Source organism: Nicotiana tabacum, chromosome 16 (genome assembly GCF_000715075.1).
Source record: "Nicotiana tabacum cultivar K326 chromosome 16, ASM71507v2, whole genome shotgun sequence".
NCBI classification, from domain to species: domain Eukaryota; kingdom Viridiplantae; phylum Streptophyta; class Magnoliopsida; order Solanales; family Solanaceae; genus Nicotiana; species Nicotiana tabacum.
Genome location: NC_134095.1, coordinates 160,215,554 through 160,228,786, shown reverse-complemented (window position 1 = coordinate 160,228,786; position 13,233 = coordinate 160,215,554). Strand labels below are relative to the sequence as shown.

General features: G+C 38.6%; 1 protein-coding gene across 2 annotated transcripts; it reads right to left on the bottom strand.

Annotated features, from left to right (window-relative positions):
• Window positions 1-1,929: 1,929 nt before the first annotated feature.
• On the bottom strand, window positions 1,930-5,616 carry LOC107766107 (scarecrow-like protein 14). Of its 2 annotated transcripts, none has more exons than XM_016584830.2 (3): window positions 5,491-5,616; window positions 2,551-5,033; window positions 1,930-2,467 (listed from the first exon to the last, which is right to left on the bottom strand). In XM_016584830.2, the coding sequence occupies exon 2, from the start codon at window positions 5,031-5,033 to the stop codon at window positions 2,778-2,780; it is 2,256 nt and encodes a 751-aa protein (XP_016440316.1). In that variant the 5' UTR covers window positions 5,491-5,616; the 3' UTR covers window positions 1,930-2,467; window positions 2,551-2,777. The 2 variants fall into 2 exon arrangements, with proteins under 2 accessions (XP_016440316.1, XP_075089637.1); XM_075233536.1 differs by having other exon boundaries at window positions 2,551-5,038; window positions 5,491-5,615.
• Window positions 5,617-13,233: the final 7,617 nt, after the last annotated feature.

Here is a 13,233-nt window from a genome sequence, read left to right as displayed (position 1 = left end):
TTAGGTGAACACCCATAAAGAAATAACAATAATTCTAGTCAAATCCCCTAATATAAAACAGCTGCCGACAACAGTTTTGCTCCAATTACCACTGTTGAAGATAGAATAAAATACTTTAAAACTTGGAATTGTTCCCATTTATTCAGAAAAATGGCACAAACGTAACACATGGTTTCACGTTAGCACGCTATCAGCACCCATGGTTGATTAAAAAAAATATAGTATATCCTATGTCTTAGAAAAATGATTACATTCAGAATGCGAAGATCAACACATTTAATTCAGGTGTGAATTCAAATTTTGATTTCTACATTCACGTTTAAAAAAAAAAAAAAAAAAAAGGCAAGTGTTAATGTTATGTGTAGGGACTAGGGGTGTTCATGGTTCGGTTTGGATCGATTTTTTCCTAAAAAGAAACCAAACTAAGTAAGTGGATTTTTCAAATATTGAAACCAAACCAAACCAATTAACTCAGCCTTTTATCGATTCGGTTTTTGCCGATTTTTATCGATTTTTCGGTTATTTATCGGGTTTTTTCTTAAATATGAGACACACTATCAAACACATATTCCGACGACTACATTTTCAATGTAACACTATCAAATCAATTGCTCTTTGAGAAATCTATCATTTACCAAGATATATTGATTTGAATCAAGTTAAGTACTCAATTAAAAATTGATTATTTTAACATGAAATAAATTTTTATACTTAGCAAAAAAAAAAATTATCAATCAAACTAGAATGTAAAGACAAAGAATTAGATTATTATAATAGCAAAGAACTAGACTAAAAATACAAATGACTAATATGTACCATACAAGTTTAGAAACTTTATATAAAAATATACTATCTATATAGGTGTAATAATAAATTTAAATAGCTACTTTTATAGTCGGTTTGGTTCGATTTTTTCGGTTATTTTTTAATTAAAACCAAAACCAAACCAAATTTGATCAATTTTTAAAATTCAAACCCAACCAAACCAAACATAAAAAGTATCGATTTTTTGGTTGATTTGGTTCATTTTTCAATTTGATTCGGTTTATCGGATTTTTTTGAACACCCCTAGTAGGGACCAGACGACTCCGACCACATTACACGCAGGGACCACATGGATCAAACAATATTGGGTCTTATGTATAGAATTTTACCTTCTATTTCTACATTGCACGATTAAATATAATATTTACTAACTAGATAAGATTGCCACAAATCAAGAAAATTTTAAAATATTTCAAGAAATTATATTCCAAAAAAAAAATTGACTCGTCAAATAGTAAAAATGCAATCGTTTATAGGTAATTTTATCTTGACTTTCCAAATCATAATAATACCAATTTTTTGGGAGTGACAGGAAATAAATGAGAACTATCGCATCCCAACGCTGTTTTCCAATATGAAACTTCAATGGATCATAAGTTCAAATATTATAAGGTGAACGAGACTTCTGAATTCAAAAATCATTTTGACTTTGATAAAATGGCAGTTCAACCCCCGCTACGCTTCGAATACAAAACTCAAAAAGATTCCTAATAATAGACTCGTAACAACAACAACAACCACCCAGTATAATCCGGATCTGGGGAGGATAGTGTGTACGCAGACCTTAACCCTACCCTGGGGTAGAGAGGTTGTTTCCAAATAGACCCCCGACATCCTTCCCTCCAAGAACTACCCACCTTGCTCTTGGGGAGACTCGAATTCACAACCTCTTGGTTGGAAGTGGAGGTTGCTTGATAATAGACTCATAATTTATACAATTGGTTAGATTGCATTCCTAATCTCCACATAACTTGTTTAATTAACATGGTCAACAAACTCATTAAAGAAGGCATGATTTTAATAAGAGCATCTTTGTGCACAAGTCAATTAACAAGACTCAAACAAAGTACATCTGATCTAAGGCATAATAAACTCAGCACAGAGTTGACAAAATTCAGTATCAATATCAAATATTTCAAACTATGAATGAATCTTATCATACTTTTGGAAAGTAACTGTATCCGAATGCACAACAAGCATTTGATACTCGCCTAAATTAGTAGCGATACCACGAAAATTCTTCAAAATTTATAATTAACTGCTACAACTGATAGACAGGGTCAATCACAGATGTAAAATACAAATGAAGAAGTAGCTTTTCATGCCCTAAAACCAATTTAACTACCTATCGGCTCGCAATGTTTTACATGTCCTGGAAAAATAAGCAGTACCAGGGAAAAGTTATGTTACCGCGCTGTTTGTCAGTTCACTGTTACATTGACAATGAACGCCACGACTTATTGCAGTGGAGAAGGTAAGGCGGCACACTTCCAAGTTCTGCGTCTCACTTAGCCTCCTGCTGAGACAAATAAGTACCACGACACATAACCTTTGTCGTTGTAAACCAACAACAACTATGTCTCAGTCCCAAACAAATTGGAGTGGGGCACATAACCTTTGTCGTTGTAACAATTACATTACCCTACAATAAAGTCCAGGCAAAGGTGCACAATTAGTCTGCATATAGCAAGAACAAAATATTCACTTTCTATTGAAAACTATTACCTTTGCTCTTCAAAGGAGTCGGCACCATAAACCAGTTTACAATTGAGGGGCAGAGGCAAAGTCCGGCACAGGAACTTGCTCTGTCAGTTGTCACGAGTAAAAAAAAAAGGGAAGCCCGGTGCACTAAGCTTCTGCTATGCGCGGAGTTCGGGGAAGGGCCGGACCACAAGGGTCTATTATACGCAGTCTTACCCTGCATTGCTCTGTCACGAGTAATGGGGACAAATTTAATAAGCTGCCTTCCAAGTTGAAAGTGCATAAACAATACGACCTTTCCATCCCTGCAGTAGCCAATGACCGTCTACATCAATCACAAAATCCTTGTGATACGCCTTCACCCGCTCTTTTGCTGTACTCCTGATCTCCTCGTTCAAAGGAAGCTGCCTAAAACCAGCTCTTATATTTCGAACCTTCCATTGCTTGTATGTTTCTGGTCTCTCAATTCTCTCAGCAGCTTCGCACGCTACGACATTCATCACCTCCCGCCCAAATATTATCTTTTCAATCAGCATTCTCTCATGAATTTCACGGGGAATATTAGCTTCAAGCATATCAAATACTGATGAGTAGTGAAAAAGTGCCTCCCTGAATCGTGTGATAAAGAACGGGGCATTATAAGCACCGTTTACAATTCCCTGTATGAAAACATCAGGCTTCAACATCCGGATGAGATTCAATACAATATCTCTTGGACTATTTACAACCACAGTCTCATCAAGTAGATTCCTGAACCGATACAAGCAGTTTACTACAAGAACCTCGTCCTTCCGGATCTCAAGATCCTCCACTTTAATTGTCTCCCACTTCTTTGCTATAGCTTTAAACTCAAACGGAACATTGAAACTCTCGGCATAATTTGCTAACCTCTTTCCTGTTTCCTCAACTCTCTCTGCTGGCCGGAAACCAGGATTTGGAAAATCTATCCCCGTTATACGGAGCTTGGGTGGTCCACCCGGTCTAGAAGAGAGACGTTGTATGAAGCAAGGCCATTGGAAGCCGTACATAATACCGAAATCTATAATATGTACTGTTTTAGCCCTTTCAGCTACATTCATAATTGTCTTATTCGAGAAGAAGTTTGAGAGCTTTCTAAACGGGCAAGCAGCAAGAAATAGCTGGTAAGCTTTCAAGACATCAGCTGCCGACGTAGGCATGGAAATAAGGGCGGTATAAATCTGAGTACCGGAACCAGCCATGCGTGCCTCAAGACCATTGGCAACGTAATGGGCCAGCCTCTGCATCCCATCCCCCATAGAAGAAGAATTCTGCCTAATCTGCTTCAGAAACTCATTTGCTGTCCTTCGATCATCTGCAGCAACAGCTTGCGCACAAAGTGTCAAAATGGTTCTTAAGTCTACTGTATCTCTTTTACTCCCCTGCCTCTTTCCGCGGGACTTCCGACCATTAGATCCCTTCGGAAGGCCGTCCTCTGGAGTATTTTTACTGGATACAGTTTGCCAGGACTCACGAAGAGCAGATTCATTTTTCCCTCCACTGCATAGCAACACTCTATCGAACATTTCCGATCGAACAGTTGATTCAGAAAAAACTGCAGATTGCTTGTTACTTCTCTCCTCCATAGCATCGACATCATCATGATGAACGTTTTTCTTCCCTCTTGACCCTTCAGGAGATTGATGTTTCCCCCAATTCTCCACCTTCACCACTGCATTTTTTCCATATTCATTATCCTCCTTTCCCACTACATTATACCTTACATCAAGGAGCAAACTATTACCCGTAGGAAGGAACTTACTTGCTTCCTCGACGCCTTTCTTAAACTGCATGATAGACTCACTATCACTAAATATGTCCGGTATCTGAATCGAGCTCACGGGCGAATCCAAATGTGCATCGGTGACAGTTCCGGAGCTGCTTGGCGAACTGTGGGACGACTGAGATGTCGAAGCAACAGCACCATCAACCGGAAAATGTTGAGCATGTGAAGAGTCACTATCACCACCAATATCAGGATTCCAATTTGGGCATAATAAGCCATCACTAACATCACTTATACAACTATAATAATTACTACTACTAGAATCCACATAATTACTACTACTAGAATCCACAGGGTACCGCCCATCGATCTGACCTAAATTGGGCATTTCCTGATTGTGGGACGGAGGATACTTCTTTCCGATAACTTCATAAAACGATCTTTCAGCAGCTTGAAGGGCTGCAGATTCTTGAAACATACAAGCCTTCTCTTCAATATTCTCTTCCATAAGCATTTGACTTATGTACGTAAGCACTACATCACTAAAATCATAATCCTCATGAGTGTTATAGACGGCCGATGGAACTAAAACATCAGGTTGAAATTGTGGTATGTTAACATGATTTCTTTGGACTAAAGTATGATCACTAACTCTGAGATTGTTAATTAAATTCAGATCCGGAAAAAATGACAAATCTTCATCCTTTAATTGAATTGCAGATGTTGCTTCATATAGCCCCTTATAGTTTTTATCCATGACCATCTACTCTGCAAAAATATCAAGACAAAATCTTTTCTAATTATAACAAATAATAAGATTTTTTTTCCAGAAAAAAATATGCTAGTACTAAATCTAAATCAATTGAAATCAAATTTGAAGCTACATCTACAGAAAATTTATTTGACAACATGTCTGAGTATAAAAATGGTTAAAATGGAAAGAAATACATTATAATATGACACCCTTTTGTTTATACTTGAAAAAAGAATCGATTTTTAGCAGAAAGCTGAAATCTTGATTGACAAAATCCCAAGAAAAATCAGAACTAATGTGCCAAATCAATAATTACATAGACTTTTATCCTTTAAAAACACGATAAATTAATCTTAAACTCAATACAAGTGTTTCTCTTAAAATTAAAAAAGAGTGAATTGGTGCAAGCATCATATGCAAATTAATTGCAACTTTGACAAGTAGTATATAAAGAAAGAAGAAGTACCTGTGATACTGAGAAATCCCAGAAAAATAGAGAGCAGAGAGAGAGAGAGGTTAAAAGTAGAATCAGAGCGGCGGTGCTGAAAACAAGTCTGCCACTTGCTTACATTGATAAGTATTTAAATACAGAATTGAGAGGTAGTGACGAGAGAGAGAAGATCTCAGCCGTTGAAATCACTAACCTGAAAGCTGGGTAGGGGGGGGGGGGGGTTAAGTAATTAGAGTTTCCTGGTAGCTTTTCTTGTAAGTGCCAAAAATAGCACGACCTATCCAGTTTTCGGATTGGTAATTAAAAAATAGTCAGTACTTGCAAAGTAATTAAAAAATAGTCATTATTTTGCTGCAATACGGAAAGTTCTAGCATAATATACTTGAGGTTAGTGCACATATGTATGAACTTCCAGCATATTATGCTGGAACTTCCAACATAATATACTGGAGATTGGAGCACCTGTGTATGAACTTCCAACATATTATGCTTGACTAGTATATTATGTTGGAACTCCAGTATATTATGCTAGAACTCCAGTATATTATGCTGGAAGTTCAGTATATTATACTGGAATATTTTTCGGCTTTTGAACAGTGCATTCGTTCACATTTATGTTTATATGAAAAGTAGCTAAATTTCGATTACTTTTGAAACTATAACTATTTTTCAATTACCACTTGTAAATCTGGCAGTTTTTGAATTTCACCCGAAATGATGGACTAACTGGTTTTTTAAAATTTAATGTATAAGTTATTATTATTGTTAAATTATAAATTAAGATGATTTTTTTTAATTAACTAAGATTTGGTAATAAGAGTATATAAAGACATGTGTTATGTATTTATTGGATTGAATTTTATAGTTTTAAACAATTTATGTCATTACTATTATAGATTATCATTAAAAATGAACTGAAAATGTTAGATTGAAAAAAAAAACTTACTAAATATAAAAGGTACCATTCTTTTTAAACGTATTAAAAAGGAAAGTACGACAAGTAAATTGAAGCGAAACTAGTACACATTAATTGTGTATTTTACGGTTATCATTGCATTTCAATTTATATCCAACCTAACTATAGGAGTATAAAGTTGTTGAGTCACACTATAAAAGTTTGGAGAGGGTGGTGGAAGTCAGGGTGATGAGAAGTCATAAAAGGTGTTCCTCGCCACAACTAGGTCGTCAATAGCGAACTCACAAAATTTTTGCACTCCTAATACAATAACTACTAAAGCAATCTTCCTCAACTACTAGAATAATCTTAAACTACTACTAGAGCAATCTTCCTCAACTATTAAAGTATTTTAAAATTCTACACTCAAATATAAACCAGTCCTATCCCCATATTTTGGAGGAAGAAACTATAAAAGACTTAGGCAGAAGAAGACATTTTATTATACAAAAGTTTGTACAAGAGAACTAGGATGGAAATTAGATTGGTTGAAAATTTATGGCTTGACATGAATGACTTCTCTTTGATGATATGAGAGACCCTTAAATAGTATTTGCATAGTATAGAACTTTGGGAACTTTATGGCAAGACATGGATAGACAACTTTATTGTTATATTTTTGAATTTTTATGGTAACTTTTGGTGAGTTAAAGTAGCTAAAAGGTGAAAGACTTATGCAGATTTTTTATTTTTTTCATAATAATTTCTTGTGGGCTAAAGTGGTGAAAAGGATAAAGAAAGTGTGTATTTCTTCAAATGGGTACTTACTTAGGGGGTTAAGAGGTGAAAATAATTTAAGACACTTGTGCAATTTTTTTCTATTTTTTTTTTTAAAAAGGGGGAATTATGGAAGGAAAATTGGCTAAAAAGTCTAGAAGACTTATGCAGATTATTTCCTAGCTCATGATTACTCATCATGCTTGTCTTTAACCCTTATAGCTTTGCTTTCAACTCTTATAAAATATATCTTTATATGCGGATGATTTTCTTCTATAATTCTTGTTCTTTTACCTTTCTTCTTCTGTGACGAAGTACTGATATCCCATTTAAATTGATCTTAGCAATTTTTACTAGATCAATATCATAGGGGTCTGGTGAGTCTTTGGGCATTTCCATGTATTCCTTAAGTGATGTCTTAAACTTTTGCCAATGAGGGTGAATGGAAGAATAATTCCAACTTCATTCCTCTCTCGGCCAAATTTCCTCCGGAAGGCACTTATTTTGCTGAAAAATGAGCCTTTGAGCTTCGGCATACGCCTTTTCCATGATTAGAATTGTGACTGGATAATGAAACCAAAAGAACATTATAGGCATTATCTTTATAGTTCTTTTGATCACACTGAATGGCCTGTGGAACATGAATATTTGATGCTACGAAAATAAAAATGATGAACCCAATAAATTTGAGGTTTGAACCACAACAAAAATATTTTTAGAAAAAGCTCAAGATTGTCAAAGTGCCGGAAATCATGGCACTTGAATTTCATGAGAATGTGGTATTGATGGCAGAGATACCAAAAGAACCATAAGAGCTCCTGTGAAAAATTCTTGGTATGCACTATGAACACCTGGCAAAATGAATATTATGTGGATTAGCACCAAAAGGTGCTAGTATGGAACCTTCATAGTTTCGAAAAACCTAGAGTTCATAAAAAATCTTCTGTCCTAATAAGTTGGACGGATCAAAAGGATCCAAAAATCAATTAACTCTAGCAGGTGATGTAATAATGAAGAACCTAGCTATGGCGCATGTGAGAACATGAACATTTGAAATGTTGATTTATTCTTCTTCATGTGCCTTTGTTGCAGAAACTATTTGAAATTTACCTAGTCTTGAAAAGAAATAGCAAGAAAATTAGCTTTCCTTTCAAGTGCTTGGCCTGAAACTTGTAGGGAGAAAACTACTGAGCTAATCCAAGAATTTGCGGATTAGAAATGAGTGTAGCATCTCAAAATAATTTAATAGATGAAAAGAATTGCTCTAGTAGATGGGGAAGATTACTCTAATAATTAAGAAAGACCGTTTTAGTAGTTGATAAAGATTGCTTTAGTAGCTGTCGTATTAGGATTGCAAAAGTTTTCCGAGTTCGATGTTGATGGCCTAGTTGTGGCTAGGGACGCCTTTGTGAGCCTCAAGCACCCCCCTTGTAGGAAGACTTCTGTGCGAATAATTCAGCCGCTGCTAAGGTGATCCAATCTCTACAAAGGTAATCCAATCTCTATTCTAGTAATTCAATATCTACTTTAATATTTTACCGATCTCTACGATTTTCGTTACTACACCCATTCCCTGTTGTTGTGAGGCGGGTGATAATTTTTTCTTAGGTCGGTTTTGATGGCTGAAAAAATTCTAGAATGTGCAGGTCCAGGCGTCTAGGCTCATGTAGGAGGCATAGGCTATATCACACGAAAATATAGGAATCGGATAAAATTCTAATTTTATGGACCTATAATGCCAAAAAATGAGTAATGGTAATGGCGAAGCAGTGACTATTGTTCTTTTGGTAGTTTTTGATGGGCCGACAAATTTTAGGGGGTCCGGGTCTAGGCACCAGGGCTCATACAGGAGGCACGGGCTATAGTACACAAAAATTTGGGAATCAGACGGAATTCCAGTTTTATGGCCGTAAAGCACCACAAAAAGAGTAACGCTCATGGAGAGACGGTGACAATTGTTCCTTAGGTCATTTTTTATGGGCCAAAAAGATTTTAGGCAGTCTAGGTCTGGACGCACGAGCCCATGTAGGAGGCGTGAGCTATAACACATGAAATTTTGGGACTCGGACGGAATTCCAAATTTATGGTCCTAAAATACAAAAAAAATGAGTAACGTTCATGGAGAGGCGGTGACCATTATTCCTTAGATCATTTTTAATGGGCCGGAAAAACTTTAGGTCATTAGGGTTCGGGCATAAGGGCCTATGCAGGAGGCGTGGGCAATAGCACACGAAAATCTAGGAAGCAGGCGAAATTTTAGTTTTTTGGCCCTAAAAGACCAATAAATAAGTAAAGGTCATGGTGAGGCGGTGATTATTGTTCCTTAGACCATTTTTTGATGGGCCGCAAAAATTCTAGGCGGTCCGAGTCTGGGCGCCCGGGCCTAATGGCCTATGCAGGAGGTTGGGCTATAACATACGAAAATCTGGGAATCGGGCGAAATTCTATTTTTATGGCCCTAAAATGCCAAAAATTGAGTAATGATCATGGCGAGGCGGTGACTATTATTCCTTCGGTTATTTTTAATAGGCCAAAAAAACTTTAGCCGTTCTGGGTACGGGCGCCCGAACCCATGTAGGGGGCTTGGGCTATCACACATAAAAATCTAGATATCGGGCGAAATTCCAATTTTATGACTCTAAAACGCCAAAAAATGAGTAACGACCAAGGCGAGGTGGTGCCTATTGTTAAGGTCGCTTTTGATGGGTAGGCAAAATTTTAGGCAGTACAAGCCCGGGCACCTGGGCCCATGTAGGAGGCGTGGGCTAGTACACGAAAATACAGGAGTCGAGCGGAATTCTAGTTTTATGGCTCTAAAATGCCAAAACAATGAGTAACGGTCATAGCGAGGCAGTGACTATTATTCCTTAGGTCATTTTTGATGGGCTGACAAAATTTTAGACTGTCCGAGATGCCCGAGCCCATACAAGATGCGTGGCTATAGAATACGAAAATCTAGGAATCGGGTAGAATTCTAATTTTATGGTCCTAAAACGCCAAAAAGCAAATAACGGTCTTACGAGGCGGTGACTATTGTTCCTTAGATCATTTTATGGGCTAAAAATTTTAGGCAATCCGGTTCGGGGTGCCCGAGCCCATATAGGAGGCGTAGCTATAGCATATAAAAATCTGGAAATCGGGCAAAATTTTAATTTTACGGCCCTAAAACGCGAAAAATCGATTAACGGTCATGGCGAGGCATTGACTATTATACTTTAGGTCCTTTTTTGATGGGCCTGCAAAATTTTAGGCGGTCCAGATTCGGGCGTCGGGGCTCATGCAGGCGGCATGAGCTATAGCATATGAAAACCGGACAATCGGGGAGAATTCCAATTTTATGGCCCTAAAACTCTAAAAATGATAACGGTTATGGAGAGGCGGTGACTATTGTTCCTTATGTTATTTTTATGGGCCGGTAAAATTTAGGTGGTGCGGGTCTAGGCGCTCGGGCCCATGCAGGAGGCATGGGCTATAACACATGTAAATCTAGGAGTCGGGTGGAATTTCAGATTTATGGCCCTAAAACGCCAAAAAATGATTAAAGGTCATGGCGAGGAGGTGACTATTATTCCTTAGGACGTTGTTGATAGGCCGAAAAAATTTTAGGCAGTCCGGGCAACCGGGCCCATGCAGGAGGCATAGGCAATAGAACCTGAAATTCTGGGAATCAGGCGGAATTCTAGTTTTATAGCCCTAAAACGCTAAAAATGAGCAATGGTCATGGCGAGGCGGTGAATATTGTTCCTTAGGTCGTTTTCTATGGTCTAGTAAAATTTTAGGCGGCCCGGGTTCGGTGCCTATGCCCATGCTTGAGGCATGGTCTATAGCACACGAAAATTTGGGAATAGGGCAGAATTCTAATTTTATGGTCTTAAAACGCCAAAAAACGAGTAATGGTCATGGAGAGGCAGCGACTATTGTTCCTTAGGTAGTTTTGATGGTCTAGTAAAATTTTAGGCGGCTGGGATCCGGGCACCCGGGGCCGTGTAGGAAACGTGGGCTATAGTACATGAAAATCTGGGAATCGGGAGAAATTCCAGTTTATGGCCCTAAGAGGCCAAAATATGAGTAACGATCATGGCGAGGCGGTGAATATCGTTCCTTAGGTTGTTTGATGGCCGACAAAATTTTAGGCGGTCAAACTCCGAACGCCCGGCCCCATGTAGGAGGCGAGGGCTATAGCATACAAAAATTTGAGAATCGGGCGAAATTTCAATTTTATGGCCCTAAGAGGCCAAAAAATGAGTAACGATCACGACAATGCGGTGAATATCGTTCCTTAGGTTATTTTTTATGGCCGGCTAAATTTTAGGCGGTCCAACTCCGGACACCCGGGCCCATGTAAGAGGCATGGGCTATAGCACACAAAAATCTAGAAATCGGGCGAAATTCCAATTTTATGGCCTTAAAATGTCCAAAAGCAACTAACGGTTATGGCAAGGTGGTGACTGTTATTCCTTAGATCATTTTTGATAGGCCAACAAAACTTTAGGTAGTCCGGTCCAGGGGCTTGGGTCCATACAGGAGGCATGGGGCATGGGTTATGTAACACAAATCTTTGGGAATCAGGAAGAATTCTAGTTTTATGACCCTAAAATTCTAAATGACGAGTAACAGTCATGCCAAAGTGGCGACTATTGTTCCTTTGGTTGTTTTTGAAGGGCCGGTAAAATTTTAGGATGTCTGGCTCCAGACACCAAGCCTATGCAGGAGGCGTGGGCAATAGCACACGAAAATTTGGGAATAGGGCGGAATTCCAATTTTATGGCCTTAAAATATCAAAAAACAACTAACTGTCATGGAGAGGCCGTGACTATTGTTCCTTAGGTCGTTTTTGATGGACTAGCAAAATTTTAGGTGGTCTGGATCTGGACGCCCGGGCCCATATAGGAGGCATGGGCTATATTACACAAAAATCTAGGAATCAGGCGAAATTCTAGTTTTATGGTCCTAAAATGCCAAAAACCATAGGTCATGGAGAGGCGGTGACTATTATTCATTTAGTCATTTTTGATAGGCCGTAAAACTTTAGGCGGTCCGGTTCTGGACGCCCCGGCCTATGCAGGAGGAGTGGGCATAACACACAAAAATATGCGAATCGGGTGGAATTCAAGTTTTATGGCCCAAATATACCAAAAAACGAGTAAGAATCAAGGCGAGACAGTGATTATTGTTCCTTAGGTCATCTTTTATGGGGCGACAAAATTTTAGGCTGTCCCAGTCCGGGCGCCCGGGCCCATGCAGGAGGCATGAACTCACAAATCTGGAAATCGGGCAGAATTTCAGTTTTATGGCCCTAAAACACTAGAAAAATAAGTAATGGTCATGGCGAGGTGGTAACTATTGTTACTTAGGTCGTATTTGATGGGCCGGTAAAATTTAAGGAGATTCGGTCCACGGGCCTGGGCCCATGCAGGAGTTGTGGCGTATAGCACACGAAAATAAGGGAATTGGATGAAATTCTAGCTTTACAGCCCCAAAACGCCTAAAAATGAGTAACGGTCATGGTGAGGCGATGACTATTATTCTATAGATCATTTTTGATGGGCCAGAAAAATTTTAGGCGGTCCGGGTCCAGGCACCTGGTCCTATGCAAGTGACTTGGGTTATAGCAAACGAAAATCTGGGAATCGAGCGAAATTCCAGTTTTATGGCCCTATAATATCAAAAAACGAGTAACGTTCATGGCGAGGCGGTGACTATTGTTCCTTAGGTTATTTATTATGGGCCAAAATCTTTTTAAGCAAACCACATCCGGGCGCTCGGGCACATGCATGAGTCGTTAGCTGTAGCACACGAAAATCTGGGAATCAGGCGGAATTTGAGTTTTATGGCCCTAAAACGCCAAAAAATGAGTAACGGTCATGGCAAGGCGGTGACTTATGTTCCTAAGGTCGTTTCTAATAGGCGGCAAAATTTTTGGTGGTCGGGGTCCAGGCTCATGCAGGAGGCGTGGGCTATAACACACGAAAATTTGTGAATTGGGCAGAATTCCAGTTATATGGCCTTAAAACGCCAAAACATGAGTAATGGTCATGGCGAGGTAGTGACCATTGTTCCTTAGGTCATTTTTGATGGGCCAGAAA

What these genes read in the sequence shown, in the direction of transcription:
- LOC107766107 (XM_016584830.2), bottom strand. Translation starts at nt 5,033, where the DNA reads ATGGTCATGGATAAAAACTATAAGGGGCTATATGAAGCAACATCTGCA.